Source organism: Haemorhous mexicanus, chromosome 29, assembly GCF_027477595.1.
Source record: "Haemorhous mexicanus isolate bHaeMex1 chromosome 29, bHaeMex1.pri, whole genome shotgun sequence".
Taxonomy (NCBI): domain Eukaryota; kingdom Metazoa; phylum Chordata; class Aves; order Passeriformes; family Fringillidae; genus Haemorhous; species Haemorhous mexicanus.
Window position 1 is genome coordinate 1,438,064 of NC_082369.1, and position 22,440 is coordinate 1,460,503.

The window sequence follows — 22,440 nt, forward strand, 5'->3', positions numbered from 1 at the left end:
AACAATGGTCTGTGTATTAACACTTGTCTAGAATAACTCCCTAAGCTGCAGAAAAGTATATCTAGCAAGATATTAGGAAGTTCTAAGCTTAATAATAGAGCTCTATGCATTGTGTTTTAAGGCTTACAAGCAGTCATTGTATGCAAAATAAGCAGGCATTGTTTTAACAAAAGGTACGTGTGCTTATAGTGATTGGATAGAACTACTGTCAATATGTTTTTGCTTTGTGCGGTTGGTCAAAAAATTTTGAAGTAAGTTGTAACATTAAGTTCTTTGTCTGCTGCTGGGGACGTGAGCTGTTGGCATCTTCCCATTGTCATAATCATGTAATGAGAGTGATGCTAGAAAATAAACAACTTGAGACACGTTCCCCAGCAGTTCCGTCCCATTCATGATTTGTACACAGACCTCTGGCCAGAAATAGGACCCTGATACAATGGCCAGACAGATCTTACTAAAGATAAATTTTGTCACTCATGCTTGGCCAGATTTACGGAGGAAGTTAGAAAAGTTGGATGGTTGGCAAGAAAGGAGATTAGAAGATCTTTTAAGAGAGACACAGAAGGTGTATGTAAAGAGGGATGAAGAGAAGGCCAAGGCGAAAGCCAAGGTAATGGTAACTGCCATTAGGGAAGGACACCAGCATGTAATGAACAACCCATGTAAGGGAGGGGGACCCCAAATGTGAGAAGACAGATGGAGAGGGGATACAGTGCCTTGGGACTGGACACAAAAAAGAGAATTTGGGAGATGGGGAAATCTAGGACCAGTTTGCTTTTACTGTAAAGAGAATGGGCATATCAGAAAGAATTGCCTCCAAAGGGAAAAGGACCTGAGGGTCTATGAGACTGAGCAAAAAGGAGAAGCAGAAGACTAGGGGTGCCAGGGGCTCTACCTCCTAGGGACAGAATATCATCAGGAACCCTTGATAACTTTAAAAATGGGTTCCCAGGAGGAAGAATTTGAATTCTTAATAGACACAGGGGCTGAAAGAACTTGTGTTTGTAGAATTCCAAAGGGGTGCAAAAAGGGTCAAGATCCCATGCAAGTAGTAGGTGCAAAAGGGGAAGGGTTCCAAGTCTCATTTATAAAGCAAGTAAAGTTTGAAGGGGCAAATAAAATAGGGATTTGGAATGTCCTATTAGTTCCAGAAGCTGGGTGCAATTTATTAGGATGGGATTTACAGGTGCAGTTGGACATTGGAATACTCCCAGAGGAAGCAAAAATGGTAGTTCAGCTTCTCCAACTAAGGGAAGAAGATAAGAAAAAAATTCATAAAATGGTATGTGCAAAACTGAAAAATCGAATTAAATAAGCATGAAACCTACCGTAATAAATATAGTTAATGAAAACCATCCGGTTCAGAAATGACAATATCCACTCTCCCTGGAAGGGAGATGAGGACAACAGCCAGTGATCCAGGGCCTACTCAAGGAGGGGACCTTAGAACCATGTATGTCCCCCCATAATACACCCATATTACCAGTAAAGAAGTCAGATGAGAATTACAGGCTTGTCCAAGACTTAAGAGAAGTGAATATAAGAACAGTGAATCGATACCCAGTAGTGCCTAAACCCTATACTGTGCAAGAGTGGCTACGTGACAAAGGCCACGTAGACATGCTCTGGTTAGCTGACCAAGAATTGGAAAAGTACCGGACCCAGCTAATCTGCAGCCCTGCACCTGCAAGGATGCTGTGGCCTTGAGCATAGCTCTATTATGATAACAAGATGATGTAGTTGAGAAAGAGAGAGATGAGAAAAAAAAAGATGTAAGTCGTAAGGAATGAGGAAGTAAGAGGGGAACGGATATCTATAGTATAACCAATTGATTGCTTAGCTTACAGAATATGTATGACCTTATTAGTTGTTGTGCATAAATGTCTGATGCTCTAATCAATAAACAAAGCTTGCTGATTCTCATATTGAGCATCCTAAGTCTCCCTCACTGCAACACTATACACTACTGACATCACACTAGTGGTTTAGTGTGACAGACCTAAAAAATGTTTTTTGGGCTTGCCCACTAGCAGAAGAAGGTAGAGATAGATACATTTGCCTTTGAATAGAAGGACCCTGATTCAGGGAGGAAGCAATAGCTTTGGTGGACTAGGTTACCCCAAAGGTTTTCCGAATCCTCAAACCTATTCAGTGGTCAAGCACTAGGAGAAGTACTACAACTTTTCTCCATCAAACCTGAGATAAAACTTATCCAATATGTAGATGATTTGTTTCTCTCAGGACAGGCAGAAAAAGAAGTTTGGGAATGCACCATGGCAATTAATTTTCTGGGGGACCAAGGACTTCAGGTATCAAAAGGGAAACTCCAATTTGTAGAATGTGAAGTAAAATACCTAGGACATGTGATTTGTCAAGGGAGCCAGCAACTGAACCCTGAGACAATTATAGGCATAGTCTCATTTCCATGGCCTAAAACTAAGATGGAAGTTAGAAGGTTTCTAGGCTTGTTGGGATATTGTAGGCTATGGCTTGAAAGATACTCACAGACCATCAAGTTCTTGTATGAAAAGTTAGTAGATTAGGTGGGAAAAAGAAGATCAGCAAAAGTTTGAAGCTTTAAAGCAAAAGTTAGTCAGTGCACCAGCACTCAGTCTTTCTGCGTTAGACAAACCCCTTTATCTGTAGATATAGAAAGAAAAGGTAGCTTATGGAGTACTAGCCCAAGACTGGGGAGGATCCAGGAAACCAGTGGCCTATTTATCAAAATTACTAGACCTTGTCAGCTGGGGTTGGCCAACCGGCATTCAGGCAGTGGCAGTGACTGCCCTACTTGTAGAAGAAAGCAAAAAATTAACCTTTGGGGGAAAATTGAAGATATATACCCCACACTCAGTAAAGTGTATCCTGAGCCAAAAGGCTGAGAAATGGTTCACTATTTCCTGAGTGGTAAAGTATGAAGCCATCTTAATAGATAATGATTTAGAGCTAATCGTGAGTCACCAACTCAACCCTGCCCAGTTTTTGTATAGAGAACCAGATGAGGAACTAATACATAATTGCCTAGAGGTTATAAACTATCAAACTAAAGTAAGAGAGGACCTAACAGATCAACCACTCCAAGGAGGGAAATGATTGTACATTATTGGATCTTCAGGGGTAATCCAGGGGCACTGGGTATCGGGGTACAGTAAAGTGGATGAATGTAGGAAAGACATTCTGAGCTGTTCTTGTGAGCCAGCAAAGGCTTCCTGAAGATAAAGGAAAGCCCCATATCTCTCCTGAGGAAGACACCAAGGTTGTCACCATGGCGACGTGATGAAGGAGAGAAAGTTAAGAGATACGGACTCTAGCTGGCTTACAGAATGACATGGCTCCTTGATCACCTACTGAGAACTTTGTTTCTTTCTTATAACCAATGGACAGTGAATGTGTAGGTTAGGTAGATGTAAATATCTTGAAAAAGTATAAAAGCAACATGTTGCTATAATAAATTTCTTTCTTGCACCCTTCTGATGGAGTCATGGTACTTTGTGCTGTGTCACGCTTTATAACGACAGATGAAGGGTTGGCAGCCATAGAAAAGGGAAAGTTACCTTCCAACTAGTGAGCCCAAGCATGTGAGTTATATGCCCTAAAATGAGCTCTAAAAATATTACAACAGAAAAGAGGAACAACATATACAGACTCAAAATACGGTTTTAGAGTAGTGCATACCGTTGTAAAAATTTGGGAAGGGGGCTATTTAATTCAAAGAGAAAGGGACTGATTCACAAGAAACTTATTTAAGAAGCATTAGAAACCTTACAATTACTAGGGGAAGTGGCAGTAGTATATGTTAATAGATGTGGCGTTACATTTTCGTTCAATGGTATGCTCTGTCTCACTCCTTGAAAAGTTTATTCCAAGCCTGTGCTCCTCCCCTGCAGTATCATGGATCTGTAATCCCATTGGCCCAAATCTGATTCCACGCCCACCTTGAATCTCCCTGTTAAGCTGTGGGGAGAGACCACAGAGTCTCTCTTGGCCCTTTTCTCCCTAGGCTCTCCCTCTCTCCGCCTCCCTCCCCCTTGCCCCCTTCTCCCTCAAAAACCATGCTGCTCCTGGGGGTGGGACCCCCAATAAAACCCCTCATCTAATTAGCACTTCAGAAGCCATATGGAGTCTCCTTACCTGCCTGCTGCTACCAGTGATCATACAGCTTAGGGGGCCCCCCAGGGACTCTTGGGGGATCTCCCAAACAAACTGCAACAAAAAGACATCAAAAAGGGGTGACTCAAGAGGCACGAGGGAACAATTTAGCAGATTTAGAAGCTAAAAACGCAGCCGAATCAGGGACAGAAAAACTAATTATGGTATTAGCCCCCATGAGAGAAATGCAAGACCCTGTATTCAGTGGGACAGAAGAGGAAGAACTCCTTAAAATAGGAGCCAAGAAAGATAATGAAGGGAAGTGGAGATTAACAGATGGGAGGCAAATGTTGAATAAACCCCTTGCCAAGAAAATGCTGGAAGGCATACATGGTACAACACATTGGGGTACTCAAGCGCTAAGTGATCAATTTCTCAGGGACTGGGACTGCATAGGAATTTTCAGAATAGCCAAGCAAGGAACTGAACGGTCTGTGATATGTCAACAAGTGAATAAGAAAGTCATGAGGAAAACACCCAGAGGAGGGTGAGAACTAGCCTTACAGTCCTTTCAAAACATCAAAGTAGACTTTACCGAGCTTCCCCAGGTACACCGGTGGAAGCTTTTGCTAGTGATAGTAGGTCACTTGACTCATTGGGTAGAGGCAGTACCAACTGTTAAAGCCAATACCAGAGTTGTGAGTAAAACACTTCTAGAATCAATCATCCCCTGACAGGGGATGCTAAACAGGATTGATTCAGACCAATGAACTCATTTCACATGTAAAATATTGCAGAAAGTTGTTCAAACCTTGGGAGTAAAATGGGAATTACACGCCCCATGGCATCCACAGAGTTCTGGTTGTGTTGAGAGGATGAATCAAACTCTTAAAAGAACTCTGGTTAAGCTGATGTTTGAAACCCAGATGTCATGGATAAAACATCTCCCTTTAGCCTTGTTAAGAATTAGAACCCAGCCCTGGTCAGATCTGGGGGTCTCAGCTGATGAAATGATGTTTGGGTTACCCTTTTTGACCTTCTCCCAGGAGGGTTCCACCTATGAGGAAGGGGAAGCCAATGCCAATAAATTTGTCTATAGCACAAACCTTAGAAGGGCTAAGACACAAAGGGGCAACTCTTCAGAATCCTTAATATTAATCCTGGAGACTGGGAAATGATCAAGTCATGGAGAGATCAGCCCCTAACTCCTCGGTGTATCAGCTGTGCAAACTGCAGAGCAGGGATGAACTCATGCCAACAGAGTTAAAGGCCCAATAGAAGAACCCAAAGAATGGACTTTAACATCCAGACTGGGTGAAATGAGATTGACTTTCAAGCAGAGACCAAGAGATAACCAGAAAAACAACAAGATACCCAAAAAGTAGAGTCAAGTTTCCACCAGCCAGCTTGAGAAATCTTTTCCTGTTTTAATGGGTGAGAATTACAAGGATCTGTTACGGGGAAGAAAACAAGGGACCATAAGAGGTAATGAGACAGCCTCCTTAAGAACCACAAGTAAAGCAAGACAAGGAATGGAGGGCAAGACCAGGTTGGTCCTTTTGTTCACTACCAAGAAGATTCCATAGCCCTGCTGTAAATAGCAATCCCATAGGCATGGTAAGGTAGGGGCAAAAAAGGCCATACTGGACCTCTATTATTCCTCAATTGTCTTTTAATACAAAAGGAATTAGAGGGCAAGACCGTTCTCACCAATAAGATTCACCTACTATGGGTAGGAGCCCCATAGGCAAGGTAGATGGGACTCAAAGCCATACTGGACCTCTGTGATGTCCTTTTGTCCATTCCAAATAAGTGTGCCTAGGGAAAACCTGAATTTTTTCTCTGGTTCCCACTGTCCTTGCCCACATCAACAGATGTTAGTATGACTCATTCAAGGGAGAAAAATTTTTTAAGTTAATTGCTCAAGCCAAATGACTTATAGAAAATGAAAAGAGGGGTTTGTTATAGATGAGTTATGTGACGATTGACTCTCACAATTAAAGAGCAAATATTAAGTACATGTTAAGAGAAGTTTTGTAGATGTATAGTTATGTTTCTGCCCCCTTGAGTTGTTATCACAGAACGACCTGGGTAGTCCAGACACTTGGGAGGACTGACTTGTTACTATGGCAACACCTGACCTCCAATCAAGATGCAAGAAAATTCTCTATGGAAAATTACCACTGGACAGTGAAGGAGTTGATTGACAAAACTTTGGGAGTGGCTAAAGGGTTGAAAGACAGAACATTTATTGTGTGGATGAGCAGATGGTGATAGAATCCTTTGCTCCTGGTGCGCTGTATTATTTTCTCTATTCAGTCTTCTGTTGTACTTTTTGATAAGGTTTTAATAAACCTTCTAAATTTTTAAGTGACTGTCATTTCTCACAATTGGATCTCCTTCTCAAAAAACTTTTCAAAAATGGCAGAACCATCCATCAGCAAATTGTATTCAAAACATTACCCCATCCTTCCCTCTTGGGAGCTTTTTGTAGGGCCTTGTCCAATAGATCTCCTGGCTGCAGCAGAATTTGTGCTCTGAATTCTCTGAAACAGGAATTTATCTTGTCTGCTACATGGACTACAGACAGCAGGCTGCTTTCAGAGGACAGTGTACAGTCAGCACATGGATGTTCAGTTACCACCAGCAGACACCCTGCAGTGGGGCTCAATGATACCTCCTAGTTTCTGGAACAGAGGAAATCAAACATAACATCACCACTTGGCTTTTCCAGTTCCATTAGAAGCTGAAGGTAAGCTACCAGAATTTGATGAGGAGTGGTTCATTTAAAACAACCCCACATTTAATTCACAGATAACTCTGGAAAAAAGACATTCACTGCACACCCATGCAACAAAATTACCAGTGACAAACTCAGCTTTTGTATCTTTACAAAAGGACAAGTTTTGAAAAGGAGTCCTTGAAAGAAGGTAGCCAAAAGGGAGCTCTGAATACTACCTTCAAATGAGACTTTTATTTACAGAAATTATCTGTAAGCATTTCTTAATGAGATACCTGTACTTTCACCTAGCAGAAAAGAATCAAGGCTGTCTGATTTAGCAATTCTCTCTTGCACTGTGTTGGCCTGTGATGATTTCACAGGAGGGAAAAAAAAAGAAATCCTTGAAAAAAAATTAAACCATCTTTGTAACATCCTGTGTGAAAATTTGCTACCCACAGAATGGACCAGAGTTCAATTTAAGCCAGTCAGTGGACAGAAAGACCAAGTAACACCGGGAGAAAAAGCACACAGTGAAAAGTCAGTTTAATAAAATATTGTATGACAAACTATAGCAATTATCATAACTAGGAATTCCTAAATCTAGAGAAGATTATGGGAAACGTGGTAAATTTTGAAATATGTAACATGTTTCTAGAAAGAAAATAAACCATTTTCTACACTCACTGGGAGAGCAAGAGACCAGCTGAACTGCAGAATGGGATGTGTTAGGAGCAGTCATATAATGGCAGTAATACCCAAGCAATGGCATCAATTGATACATCAGGGAACAAAGAGGAGCCATTACAAAGTTGGACGGTTTTTATTTCCGCAGGCTTTTAACAATCTGGTCACCTCCCACCCTAGTTCTAGTGCCGGATGGCTGAGGACTCATTTATTGAGATAATTTCCTGCCCTGTCTTTTCTAAAGCAATGAACTGGGAACTGGACTACAGAAAGATGTTGTAATGACAACATTACCTTAATGGTTGTGTTTCTTGTGGGTGTCTTTTTTTTTTTTCTTTTTTTTTTTCTTCTTTTTTTTTTTTTTTTTGGCCATTTTATGGCTAAGAGGCTTAGTTCTGGTTTCAGTGACATCACCATTCTATCATTTTCATGGAATCACAGAGCACGATGAGTTGGAAGGGACAGATCAGGATCATCAAATTCAGCTCCTGGCCCTGCACAGGGCACCCCACCCTATGACTGAGAGCACTGTCCAAATCCGTCTTGAATTCAGGCTTGGTGCTGTGACCACTGCCCTGAGGAGCCCATTCCACTTCTAAAATCACCCTCTGGGTGAAAAACTTCCTGACATCCAAGCTGAACGTCCCCGGACTCAGCTTCATGCTGTTCCCTCAAGCTCTGTTATTGGTCATCAGTGTACAGACTGGTACCTTCCCCTAACCTCCTCTCATGAGGAGGTTGAAGACTGCATTGAGATCTTCCCTTAGTCTCCCCTTCTGCAAGCTGAACAAACCAAGTGCCCTCAGCAGCTCCTCCTACAGCTTCCCCTCTAGACCCTTCCCCATCCTTGTGGCCCTTCTTTGGACACTTCTCTACTAGCTTAATGTCTTTTTTATACTGTGGTGCCCAAAACTGCCCCCAGAACTCAAGGTGAGGCTGCCCCAGTGCAGAGCTCGCTCAGTTGGTCTGATGCCCCCCATGGACATGGCTGGCCCTCCTGGTTGCCAGAGTAGTTCACTGTTGAGTCATCAGCAAGCTTGTTCAACTTTACTACGGTCTTCAGCATTTTTTTTCCACTTGGAAATCTGAAAGGCTGTACCTGTGTGGGTCAGCAGCCAACAGGCTATACAGGAACTGTCAACACCACAAAAAAGTTAACAAGAGGCCTAAGGGGACAGACAGAGCACAAACATGATCAAGGGGAAGATTGCTGTAAGGCAGCAGAGCTGGTCACTAATCCTTCCCTCGGACAGCCGCTGCTTGGTACAGGAAACACAACGCAGGGCTCAGGGTGTTTTGTTTGCTTGCTTGCTGACACAGGTTTTAATGCAATTCCCATGTACATTTTGATATGACAGTCTTACATAGATCTTTTGAGACATATGGGCATTATCCAGTTTTGCCTGTCACTGGCTTACTAAGGCTTAAAGCAGAGAGTTAAGTCAGGGTTTTACTTTGGCTAACTGTATCTTGCTGGGCAGGGCCTGAACTCAATCCACTGCCAATTCTGTTGGGATGCACAGCAACATTTCTGCCTTCACTATAAACATTTATGCAAAGCTTCTAGCTAAAAATAAAATCTGCATCAGTAAATGGTTGCCGAAATTTTTAGAAAGCTGTAGGTGATTGTGTACCATCAAACCCCAAAGCAAGCATGCTTATTCAATATTTCTGAATCTTCATGCACCATTAATTGCATTTTAGGTAAAACACTTCAATGTAAGACTCAGCATGGACGCCATAGAGCCTGGGACCAGGAAATAATGCCTGTTTTCACAGAAGTAGGCCGTGCGGGTCAAGACACCTTATTAATTTTTCTTAAGAACAAGCTGCTGACAAGAAACAGCTTTACAGTGCAAGGGTTTTTGAAAAGAGTGGTTTAAATCTGAGTACCTCAACAATGTAAAATATCCCAGATCCAAAATGCAGATCACTTACTCTAAAGTCCCCAGACCTTGTGATGCAGAAACAACTGTGTGGTGGGTACTAAGAAATCTGCTATGTTCCTGCTGAAGTATGCCAAGTGTAGGGGGTGCAGCAACAGGTCTGTGCATTGGTAAAAACCCCTATAACCCTAAGGAGGAAAAAAGAAAACCAAAATGCAAGAAAGCATGAGCAGACAATCCAGAGAGCTGAAGATGCAGTGGCACAGCTTATCATTAGCCCTTTTCAATTGCCAGAAAAGTAATCACAGATGTTACTTCAACTGGCTATCAGGAAAAGGGAAACAGCATCAGTCTTCAGTGATGATTAACAACAGAAAACAGGGGAAGAGTTCTTGACTGCCAGTGAAAAGTGTGTTTCATTAAAATAGAGGCAATATGGACTGTTTTGCTTTTTGAATGCTAAATTTCAAAGTTGATTTTGTGCTATAACCTGGGTTTCTGTTTTCAATTCATGCTATATCAAATGCTTCTTTTCCTTTCATTTTCTTTTAGGTGAAGCATTTTAGATTGTTAACCTAAAAAAAGAGCAAGCATGCAAGTCAGAAATTATCTATCAGCAAACTATTTATAAAGGAAATAGAACAATTTGGGGAATTTAAAGTGAAAGTGACCTGGTGACTACCAAATTCCAACCTTGCTGGACAAGAACATACTATAGGTTTCAATAAGAAAATGAAACTCAACTTAAAAAACACCCAAAGAAAAATAAAAAAGGAGTTATTGTTACAGTAGGAGTACTTCAGAATTGGACACAGAAAACCACATTTTTGCTTTTATTTGTGGTGGAACAGAATACAATAACCTTCAGCCCAAACTACTCAAGGCTGGCAGTATTACCTTTTTCTTCATGCTGCAAGACTTCAGGAAATGGGACAGGGACAGGAAGAGTTTAGAAGTTAAATTTTCTATTTAAGGCCATTAATTCAGCAAGATTTTAAAAATGTCCTCAACTTTAAGCATGAAGAGTTGCATTGACTTCAGTAAGATTATTCACATACAGTTAAGTTAGGCAAGTGCTTAAATGGCTTGTTGAATCAAGCCATTAAATGAGAGCTGCTTTATTATACAGATTTATTTTAATGGCTGGCAGAGCTCATTACATGAGCCTATTTTATTCTTCCAAGGGCTAACAGCTGTTTTGTCATTAACTTTTCTGAAGGTGTAACCTGTATGCCTCCTGCACTTTACTATAGCCACAGAAACAAAATTTTCCAAGAAAAATTGTATGCAACATCTATTATATATAGTGGCATAGCTCTCCCTTAAATAGTAACAGAAAAGAACAGTACAAAACAATAGTTTCACTTTTTCAACACACAAGAGCATCTTATTGAAAAACTAAAATAAAAAAGTCTCACCACAATATAAATCCCCAAAAAATAATAATGAAATGGGAAGAAAAAAGGAGTTAGCAAAACGTCCTGCAGACTTTAAAGTCATCGCATTAAAAAAGCTTTTCTGATGAACCACAATGTTTTGTTTCTTTCTGTTTACAAACCCACTAGACAGCAAACAATGGTGTCCACATCCACAACCTATGTTGGGATTAAAAGGTAAAAACATAACCTGCCCCATCTACAGTCCGAAAAAAAAAAAAGGAACCCAAAAGGGCAGCCAGTGAGCATAGGAGTTATTAAGGACCGGGTTTCCCTGCGTAAAGGGGAGTAGGGGTTATAAAAAGCAGAATTCGAGTTGGAACCGTGTCAAAAAGTTCTATCTTGGAGACCTGCAAGACATGAACTATTGAAGAAACAGCCAAAAGGTCCCAATGAAAAGCTGTGACAAGCTGTAATATGCCATTTTAATTACAAGGAAGAGGGGAAATGGTTGGGGGTGGTTGCATTTTGTGTTTTTGTTGTTTTGGGGTTGGATTTTTTTTTTTTTTTTTTTTTTTTGCTCATCAATATGATGAGCTTTCAACATCCCAAACCACATTCAGGTAGTTTCCAAGTCTGCTATTTTTTGTGTGGAATCTACTGATCCAGATCAAAAACCCAAACAAAAAGAACAGAGATGCACAGTTCTTAAGTCCTGGAGCTTTCAAAACTGCCTGAAATAATCGCTGGCCTGGGGTATCCAGAGATGCCTGCAAGATGGTGTTCATAGCAGCCTTGCAAGCAGATCAGCTCACATCTGCTATGTGCTGCCAACGTTCTGCCCATCATCACCTTCATCATTAGGACCTGAAACAATGAAAGTAGTTATTGGTCATAAGAAATATCTTTTGTTTCTTGCCTTGCAGTAAGAGACCCATCCCAAGTAGCCTATATAAGTCTCAGAATCAGGTGTTCAATGAGAGATGAAAACTGTAGAATTCCTCCTCCTCCACCTTGCATATGGCCTTCTCCAGACTAAGATGTGTCTACTGTAGAATTTTATGTTCTTGACTAATCTAGTTCAGGAATCCCAGCAGCACCCCAAAACCTAAAAGCTCAGTTTCCAAGCTCTTCAATCTTCCCACTGCTTTTACTCATACTCATTCCTCCTTTTTTCCCCTTCTGTGAATCAGGATGGAGGACTGTCAAAGGCTGTATGTTCTCAGCCACAAGAAAGCAAAGCACAGATGACTTCCAAGTTGAGACTACAAAAGGAAGCCTTCCTCAAACTGAAGACTAGTATTTTTCTTAAATTATGATCTCCTCATGCACAATAAAAAACATTACACTACTTCTTCTTTGTAAACCTTCTGCTTTCCAAACAGCTCCCTACTGAAAGGTCAGTCTGGATGCTATCTACTGATCCTGAGTCATCTCAGGTTTTATGTGCATCTCCTGGCCATGATGAAGGCAAAAATGAAACTGAGAACCACCCTTAGAAATCCTGTAAATGACAAAAAGCACAGAAAACCTCTGCTAAACTGTGGCATGTAACTCACAGGCAGCACAGGGGCCTTTTACCAGTTTGGAGAAGAAGCAAGGAGTATTTCTGTTCAAAAAGGAAAGCCATGCAATAGTCCTACTCTGCAGACATACACAAAGAGCACAGACTGCTTTAAGAAATGACAAAGAAGAATGCATGGAAAACGGGAAACACCACTGTCTTTCTTACTTACCACTTCCAACTGATCCTGAAGGTACAATGACATCATCATCATCACTGTCTTCCTCATTTGACTGCGTTACCTCTGGCTCAGGTGCTACATTCTTGACTTCTTGCTCTTGTTCCACTCTACTGCGCAAGGCCAAGATCCGATGGTGCAGTGCAGCATACAACTGCCCTGTATCTTTAGAGCTTGCCTGCATTTTTTAATATTCAGAAATAAGAAAAGGTGCATGGAATCATAACACAATAAAACACTGCTGACATAATACACACCAGTCATACCAAATTTCACAATATACTTTTTAGTTTTCTCATAAAGTGTTTTTGAAACCAGTCAGAATGGGCTGTGGTACACACAGTAGGACAGTAGATATACAGAACTCTGGTGGTGAGAGTATATTCCTCTGCTTAGTTCCAACTTTCTCTGGCTAACATACCCAGTATTTGCTGATCTCATATAACCTTCTTCACACAGAAATCACATAGCTTTCCTGACACCTCCCAAAAGCTCATATTAAAAGGACCTTCAATTAAAATCTTGCAGATTTTTGCTGGCCCGTCAGTAATTCAATTTCACACATTAGTTAATCATAATCAAGCCTCAATTTCATGAGGCACTGGCAAAAAATTTCAATATGAGATATAATTAGAAAACTCAATGAACAGACAGGCAATTATTCAAAATTATTTTGAACACTCTCTGTTTCAGAGGGAAGCATTTTTGACAACCTGTCAAATTCTTTCATAAGAAATAGTTTCCCCAAATTCTTTCATAAAAAATAGTTTCCATCCACCCCATCTGACACCTGAATGTGTCAACTCTGTATCTGCAAAATTCCCCTGCAATAAACTGAAATGAAAAATAATTCCAAACAAGATATTTTTATCAATACTAAAATCAAGAGTGAATAACCTGATGACAGATTAACTCAAAACTTTCAAAACTAGAAAAATATGGAGAAAAACTTACCCAATAATTTCACTTATTTTTCTTCATCAATGCATATTTGGTATCATTAAGTTCAATTCTGGGACTCCAGATCCCAGCCCCAGAAACCTAATGTCACAGGGAAAGCTGACCATTTGCTGATGCTCTCAATTTCTGATCCCTAGGAACACTAATTCTTTTGCAAGATGCTTGTTCTTTCGCATCTTGTGTAAATCAGTCTAAATCAAAAGAATGTTCTCAGACCTCTCCAAATCTGTTAGTGCTTTAGCAGGCATTAGAGAATGACCTTTCTCCCTTGCTGACTGTATGATCAGATCCCAAGTGTTTTAGTAATTCTGATTGCGATTGCTGTTCCCCATTTAGTAAGCTCAAAAATCACTATTCATCCTCCCACACTGCAGTTTTCCTGTGCTGAAAGTTCCACTAGATCTAATTTTGGTTAAACTACTGCATAAAATTTATTAAATAATGCCAGGTTTTTTTTTTAAATCAGAAAATAATCTGCATGAAACACTGTAGTTAGAGTCTGTGTGGAACAGATCCCATGACTCCATGGGCAATGCTTTGAACAACGTGGCTTCCTAGGGTGGCATTTATTCACAACTAGCAAGACTTTTTAGACAAGCAAATCTGCCAAGTGTCTTGTCTTTGGGGCAGAGGTGATGTTAAAACAGTGAAGGGTGCAAATAAAAATGGAATGGTACCTCAGCTACAGTTTAAGTATGCACCAACTTTAGTAGGATGGTTAAGACATAAACAGTACTCACTGATATAAGAAAAACTTTAACTCCTTGGTCCTCTGTATCCATGGCAGTGATCCGGATACTCTTCTCACTGGCTTTATCAATCTGCATCTGAGCCCAGAGCTTGGTATTTAAGATTAACCTGAGACTCCCCTGAGTCCTCATCACTAAATCCAAGTTACAAGATCAGTTAGGTGGAAAAAGACACATCAGGAAGCTCAAAACAGTCAAGACACTTGTTACTGTACAAAGTTTTCAGTCCTTTTACAAATAAGCCCTCTTGGGATTTCGTCACAACTGTAAATGAGGAGAATGTAGACTTGTGCGGGTTTTGGCTGGGGTAGAGTTAACTTTCTTCCCAGTCACTGGCATGGAGCTGTATTTTGGGTTTGTGCTGGACATACAGTTGATATAGTATAGAGATGTTTTTGTTATTGCTGAGCAGCGCTTGCACAGAGCGAAGGTCTTTTCTGCTTTTCATTCTACTACACTGATGAGGAGGATGGGAGTATGTAATACATTATGGTCACAGGTTGGAGACAGGTATGACAGAAATTACTGATGATCATTTGACAAACAGCTTGGGTTTGGTGTCCCCTTTTACAGGGGGTTCCCATGCTTGGACAACTGATTGGTTGGGGTCTCTGCACTGCCTAGCTCCCTGACAAATGATATGTTTGCATTCAGGATTGAATGGAATTGGCTGGGGTTCTTTGTTTGAGTTCAAATCTATCCTATCATTGCTCACCTAGGGACTTTACTTCTTTTCTCTAACAAACTACTCAAGCCGAATTGGATCTAGATGGCCAGCTACATACCAGCTGTGCTGTGACAAATATGTGGGAGGTTAGGGGCAGACACAGCTGGGACAGGTGACTCAAACTGACTAAAGGGATATTCCAGACCACAGAACACTATGCTCAGGATATAAAGCAGGGGGAAGAGGAGGAAGGGAGGATATTTGGAGTGATGGCGTTTGTCCTCCCAAGTCACGATTACACATGATGGGGTCCTGCTGTCTTGAAGATGGATGAACACCTGCTTGCCCACAGGAAGCAGTGAATTAATTTGTTTTGCTTTGTTTGCAATTTGCATGCACCGCTTTTGCTTTCTTTATTGAACTGCCTTTATCTCAACCCAGAAGTTTTCTAACTTTTATACACTTCCAATTTTCTCTCCCTAATCCTGCTGGAGGGAGAGCGAGCACAAGCAGCTGCAAGGGGCTTGGCTGCTGACTAGGCTTAAACTGCAACAAGGCTATTGAAGATTATGAGTCATATCTAAAGCTATTTAGTTTGAAGCCTTATATGTTAATTCATTGAAGTTCAGCAGTGGTATCTGAGCAGATAATTTCAGGCTAATGCACACTCCTGCCAGCCTGAACAATTGTGCACTATTCAAACAGACTTCCCTCATCACAAGCAACCCATCCAAAACAGCCAGATCTGAATGATGCTACCATAAATTTCTAGGCAAATATTCTAGTTAATAAACATGGCTTGCTTTTATTGGGGGAAAAAGTAACTGGAACATCTGCTGTAATAGAAGGGTATGAAGATACTCTCTTTGGAGGCACTATTCACTACCTGAAGCAAAACAAAGGTCCAAACTGCTTCTGAGTTGCTGGAGCTAATACAAACTTAAGTGAATGTTGCTGTGTGTCAAGGAAGAACCTTATGAAAATAGCATGACTGTCATCCAGTATCTCATTTCCACTGGTTCCACTTACCCAGTCGAGACTGTAATGTTCCATCATCTGTTGAGGCCATATCATTGAGTCTCAGGAGCCCTCGACCTCTTTCCACCCAAGACTGAGAGCTTTTATCAAATACAAACAGCTTGCACTGAATCTGTAACAGAAAATATCGCTATAGCATAGTGGTTGATTGAAGTAAGAATATATTAGTCACCTACAGTTGACTAAAAAAATACTCAGATTTCATACTGGAATTTTTAATTGTTTATAGCTGTGGAAATCAAAACAGTCATCCTCTCTTTTGCAATAAATTTCTCAAAATATGCTGTCTGTTTTCATCAAGTTTTATTAAAAGAAGCTATATATTCTTAAAGAATAAGAGGGTTTGAGATCAAAACACCAAGTAATTTTCAGGTAAGATATAAATTTTCACAGAGGAAACTTAAATGTCATAAGAGACTGCCTTATATCAGTCAATTCTTTTAAAAGCCTTAGGTATGCACTGCACCACTGAATATGTTATTTGTTGCTGGGAAGACCCAGCAAATATAATGAAGCAAAATTCTTCCTGTAAGGAAGCAAAACATGAATAAACATGCTAGCTCATTATCAATTCATTATCAAAGCCTGAACAACACAAAGTCATTAATAACTCAGGTTATTAACTGAGGGTTCAGAGGTTATAAAATTCAAAAGGCATATGTATTTTTTCCAACAGTAGGAATACTGAAGGATCTTGACCTACAAGCACCCTTTTTCTTCAAGGCCAAACATCTTTATATTGCCCCCTCTAATCCAACTTCACTGTTACTGCTGAGGTTTTATACCTCAAACCATCACCCCTTAAGTTCCCCAAAGATGAGCATGCTCTAAGTGGAAAAGATACTTCCATTTTCATTCCCTCCATTTCTCATCTTCTTCACGCCAAAACATCTAGCTCTGTATGTTTCTGCAGCATTAACATAGTTCTGTCTGTAAAAGTCCCATTTGGAATTTTAATGCATTACATTTTACAAGAAAAAAAGAATTAAAGCTAGGCAAGAGGTCTGTTAAATTACAATATATTCAGGCAAGTTAGTCCTCTATTAAGTATACAACTGCCAAAGTTGTGGTTTTCCTAAGTGAAACAGGACTCTTATCTCTTCAGTGTCTTGTTCAATTATGTGAAGCACCCAGACATTTCTGAATTACATAGAAACAGAGACGTACCAGAAGAACCATTTAAACACCATTTATGTCTGGTAAAAAGAAGTCCAAGAAGATAAACATTATAGAGTATAATTTTGTAAGGTAATACAAAATTACAAAACTTATTTTGTAATAAGTGTAACTGGTAGGCATTGGATACTGATAGTGCAACTGTTTGGTGTCAGGAGAACAGTGCATTGTGTCTGTAAGAATAAAAAAGTTATCCTTGAAAATAACACAATTCAAATGCTGAGAAACAAAATATCTCAAGGAAAAAAACAAACTATAACTGGAGTATAAAGAGAGATGGGAAAAAATGCATACACCACTTCATTTTATATGAAAACCCTGCATACCAGGATACACTGGAGTTAGTAAGTACATTTAAGTTAATGAATAACTACAATGTTAAATATATCACTATTAAAATCAGCAGTCCAAGTCATGACCAAATATCCTTCTACAACATCACTAATTCAATTAAGTATCTCAAACCAAATTCCTGAGTGTTTGTGATACAGTTTTTCTATTTTGCAAGAAACTACACTACTGGCACAAATAGTCCATTCCAAATTTTAGAAAATCTTCAGTAGTACAACAATTAAAGAACTTTAAAATATTTAATTAATTTAAATTTTCTTCAAATAATTGTCTCACAGAAAATAAAAGCTTCCATGTGATGGATTCAGGAAAGTATGCTTAAGATACACCTGGAGGGCTTATACACTAAAATTTATTCAGAAAGAGGAAATTAAAAAACAATGGATAACAAGTTAATAAATAAGGATCTGATATAAATATCTAAAGTTTGTATTTTAACACAAGAAAATACATTAGAGATATAGAGGAAGGCTGAATTGTAGGGAATCAGATGGTGTTCATTCACTGGACATCTGTTATGTGGGCTCAGAGACAGGGACGACACAAACTCTCCGAGATCCAGGCAACAACACCAATGGTTTATTATGGAGGCCTGCTTATATTGGGAGTTTGAAACTTCCTGGTTTAAACAGCTGATTGGTTGGGATCTCTCTTTGCCCAGATCTCTGGCCAGTGGTGTGCTTGCATCTAAGCTTGAACAGGGTTGGCTGAGGATCCCCTGTGTAGATTTAAATCCAACCTATCTGTGCACTTGTTACTGTGACAGACATCCATATGAATCCCCACAAACTCAAAGCTCCTCTATCCGTTTCTTACCTGTAACACGTTACTTTCAGCTTCCTCCCCAGTAATCACTTCTACCTTCGCTAATAAACACTTCCTTGCTGTTGCTTTAGTATAGGCTGCTGCAGACTCTGCCAGTGATTCTGAAATATTATTAGCTGAACAACATTTTGAGAGTCTGAGAATGATTAGCATAAAATTTTCTAAGATATATAAAAGTCTCACACAAGTACACCAGAATTTTGAGGCCTTTTGAAATGTACAGAAAACAGACTTTAATAGAACACATAAAAAAGGACTGAAATTTAAAGCAGAAGTTACAGCTTGTCTTTTAATACTTGTTTTACAATCATAAGGAACAAAATAGATAAATTCTCAAGAAGTTGTGTCCATACACGCAATAGTTCCAAACCTTTGCATGGACACCTGCTTATCTGCAGATGCTCTAGCAGTACTGATACTCTTGCCAGCCATACAGTTGTACCTACACATGGACAGTGCATTTGATTTTCTACTTCCATTTGGGCTTGCAAGCAGTTTACTGAAGAAAAACCATGGTTCCCAGAATTTCTGTAATATCTTGACAATTTGAAGTCATATAATCCAGCAACGAGCTCTGAGTTCAGGCAACATGTGGGGCACCCACTCAATGCAATACACATTTGACTAAGAAATTCAGTCACTTGAAATAAAATAGAATTGCTAAAAAAAAGTTTGTCACATTTCTCCTATGTTCTCTACCAAGTCCTACTACCAGTTCTGTTAATTCCCTCTAATTTTATTCCATTGAAGATACTCCCACAACCACAGACTGACAATGAAAAAGAAAGTGCAGCCTGCACATGTTTACTATTAGAGGATTTACAACATCCAGCAACTTCCACACCCAGCCTGTATCTTTGGTTACAGGAGATGGTAAAGGCTACATAAAAATCTTATGTTTTTGAAAAGTAACACGATATTGAAAAATACAGTAATTTAAAAAAGAATTAACTACCATTCCTAATATAATATTTTTTTTTTCACCTTTTTCTGGCGTGGCCTCCTGAGAAGACGATTCAGACCCAGACTCTGTAGCAGTATTCTCCTTATGACTCTCTGCACTACCTTCATTTGATTTTGGTGGACTCTATCACAGAAATAAGAGGAGGTAAACAGAAGGGAGAAAACATACACTAATTCTGCTAAACAGGACTAGTGACCAAGTACTGAGGGTAGCTCCAGTACTTATAAACCATATGGCAAAAATTAATCTCATGGACAACATGCTTTCACAGTTAAAACTATCCTACTACCTTAGCCAAGGAACTGAATGGAGTGTGACCTAAAAAATAGTTTGAATTATTTTCCCTTGAACTGATACCCAATTTCAATCCTTATTTTGCTCAACACAGCAAGTCAATTTCACCTACATCTACTCATGTCATAATTGACTGCTTGCTAGTTAGACAGGTCTGAACACTCAGCATTAAACATTTCCATTTTGTTGCAGCACAGGAATAAAAAACAACAGCAGGAAACAGTGAGGTACTAGAAGTTATTCCCTAGGTTGGTACATCATAAACAGCATTTCCAGAATCACATCTCAGTCCTGAGGCAGCTGCTTTACTGCTGGGCTTCAAATCCCATCTGGGGGGAGTCACATTCCTGAACTGCTCGCAATTTTGAGGACAAACATAAAAATACCCTCTAATACTTATACTCCAACAGCCATTTAAAGCAACAAGCTGTGCCATAAAATGCTTGGGCACAAGAACCACATACACTACAGAGAGGGCACTGAATCTCCTTACACTGAGAGTTTGAAAGGGAAATCTGGGAAAGTACTGCTGGGCAGACAATAACTTATAATGAACTTCCCATGCTGCTGTAAGTTACCTTCAAAGGAAATGACTGAAGAAACCCCATACTCAAGTGAGAAGTATAATTAAAGGCTCTCAAAATTCCTGAGTGAGAATCCATAACAAACTGCTGGCAAAATTACAACATATACATAGTGGATACTCACTAAGACTCGCTCACTCATGTTCTGTCCAAAAACAAACTTGTTGCTAGACGTATCAGCACTGTTCGTAGAGTTCTCTACACTGAAAAAAACCCAAGAAATAAGCCAGGTTTTTCAAGACAGAAAATAACACCTCTTTTATTTTCTACTAATAAAATTTCTCAGAAAGTGAGTGATTGTCACTGGCTTTAAGACTGGTTGACACAAACCTAGGGAAAAATGAATCCAACTTAACACGAGAGCACATTCTAGTTTTACACAACGAGAATTCTCTCAGAATGACAACCAATTATTTTTTCTCTGTCAAAATATAACTATTAAAATACAAAGCATTGCTGAATGCTGAGGGCTTATTGTCTAATCATATACTTTTTTTTAAACAGTGTTCTACATGTACAGACTTGAATTACTACACATCTTTAGGTCAATTCTCTCAGAAATTGAAAGAATGGAAACAAAAGCACTTGCAAGACTGTAACTGAAGCAAAGGCAGCAGGGATAAGTAATGCCTTTTATTAGGCTAGCTGCAATACCACAGACTCTCCAAGAAGTTTCACAACAGAATATCAGCCTTTACTTCTTCCTTACAGAATAAACATCTTCCTCCCATTAGTATTTTTATTAAGAGATTTTTAATCCTATTTAGGAAGGACAGGAGTTTAATTCTTTTACAGACTCAAAAGACTTAAAAAGTCATTGCTCTTCTCCTTTCCCATCAGGCATACCTTCCTAATACACCAGCTTGCTCACAAAGTGAACATACAAAAGCAGACCATTCTCAATGAAGCCTACGGCATTTCACCAAGTTTGGAAAATGGGGACTCGCATCTACATGAGCCAAGTGAAACCAAACAAACCTTTAAATTGCTCATGTAGAGTTGCTACTTCTGATTAAGGAGATTTCTAGAACAAAGGAGATCCTCAGTGGAAGACAACTTTACCGCCTAAGGGAATTAAATACCACAGTTCTGAGCTCCAAATGTTGACAGGGAATTCAATGTGGCCTACCAATATCTGCCACGCCACCTAGCATATTTACAGTTTTTAAAGAATTAACAGGGTTCCACAAAGCAGTGAGTATCCTTTTACAAGTTGATTACCATAATGCTTTGCCATCTCAGCAGAAAACCAGAGCCAACTCCCCTTAGAGACACTAATTTTTATGACAAGTTCAAACCTAGGTTTCTTGCAATTGACCCACCATGAATAAATCTTCCCAAAGTAAAGACTCAAATAAAATGATAGGTGTCATATGAGTTGAAAAATATGAAAAAATTTTCCAGTATTTGAAGAGCACATGTTAGTAGTTATTGTCTGCCGAATCTGATTGAATAAGACTAACTGTGTCTATTGGAAAGACACTGATCTGGCACCAAGAGGGCAAAGGTGTTCTCTACCTCTCCAGTGCAACATCTGAAAGTTCAGCATCAAAAGTTCATTGACTGCAAAACTGCCTACTGCCTCCTTCATGGTGAACAACAGGATCTTAAAAATGCCAAATATTAAGACAAAGAAAGCATGTATTGGTGCTTTTCCTACAATTATTTTCTTGCCTCAATCTGAATTTCAGCTTATGCCGGGAACAGAGATGTTGCTCTGCTTCATCACTCTTGGTGGGATTTCCCCTCACATTTTTCCATAAATTCACAGCTCTGTATCTCCTGTTTCTTATTTTTTACACTACTTAATTTTTTTGACCACTACTAAGCTAGCATCTTCACAGAGATACAGATTTCATGTATCACTACCTTAGCCTCAAGTGAACACTGTCAGCTCAGAGCTCATTACTACATAAAACAGGATTAGCAGGTCTCTCCTGGCTGCCTCACTTTACATGTACATCACATTTCTTCTAATGTTACTGATGTTATTGTTATTCTTTAGAAGTTCTCTCAAAAACCTCCCACAATTAGGCTCCTACTTATTCATACAGGCCACTATGAAAAGCTTACTATCATGAAAAAATTTTAACTATTCCTTTTATCTTTTTAACTATTCCTTTTATCTTCATTATATATGAATCCTACTGAACAACACAAATACAGTGCAGATCTCCACAAGATTCTACTGGCAGCTCAAATTTAGTCGATCACTGTTTCTGATCATTCCTGAGAAGATGTTATGCTTTTTGGTTTTCGGAAGAGGCTTTGGTGAGGATGTGGTCAAATAAATAGTATCAAATGCATCTCCACTGAAGAGATGATTGAGTATT

The 22,440-nt window shown here is 39.5% G+C and overlaps 1 protein-coding gene across 2 annotated transcripts in view; it reads right to left on the reverse strand.

Annotated features, from left to right (window-relative positions):
* Positions 1–10,186: 10,186 nt before the first annotated feature.
* The window catches only part of RANBP3 (RAN binding protein 3), a 61,189-nt gene continuing 48,935 nt past the window's right edge, over positions 10,187–22,440 (reverse strand). For both annotated transcript variants that reach the window (XM_059870184.1, XM_059870183.1), the window contains 7 exons: positions 20,232–20,310; positions 19,250–19,352; positions 18,257–18,381; positions 15,905–16,025; positions 14,200–14,342; positions 12,494–12,677; positions 10,187–11,624 (listed from right to left, as the gene is read on the reverse strand). In XM_059870184.1, coding sequence (XP_059726167.1) covers positions 11,578–11,624; positions 12,494–12,677; positions 14,200–14,342; positions 15,905–16,025; positions 18,257–18,381; positions 19,250–19,352; positions 20,232–20,310 — 802 coding nt within the window. In that variant the 3' untranslated portion in view covers positions 10,187–11,577. The remainder of the gene's footprint in view (positions 11,625–12,493; positions 12,678–14,199; positions 14,343–15,904; positions 16,026–18,256; positions 18,382–19,249; positions 19,353–20,231; positions 20,311–22,440) is intronic.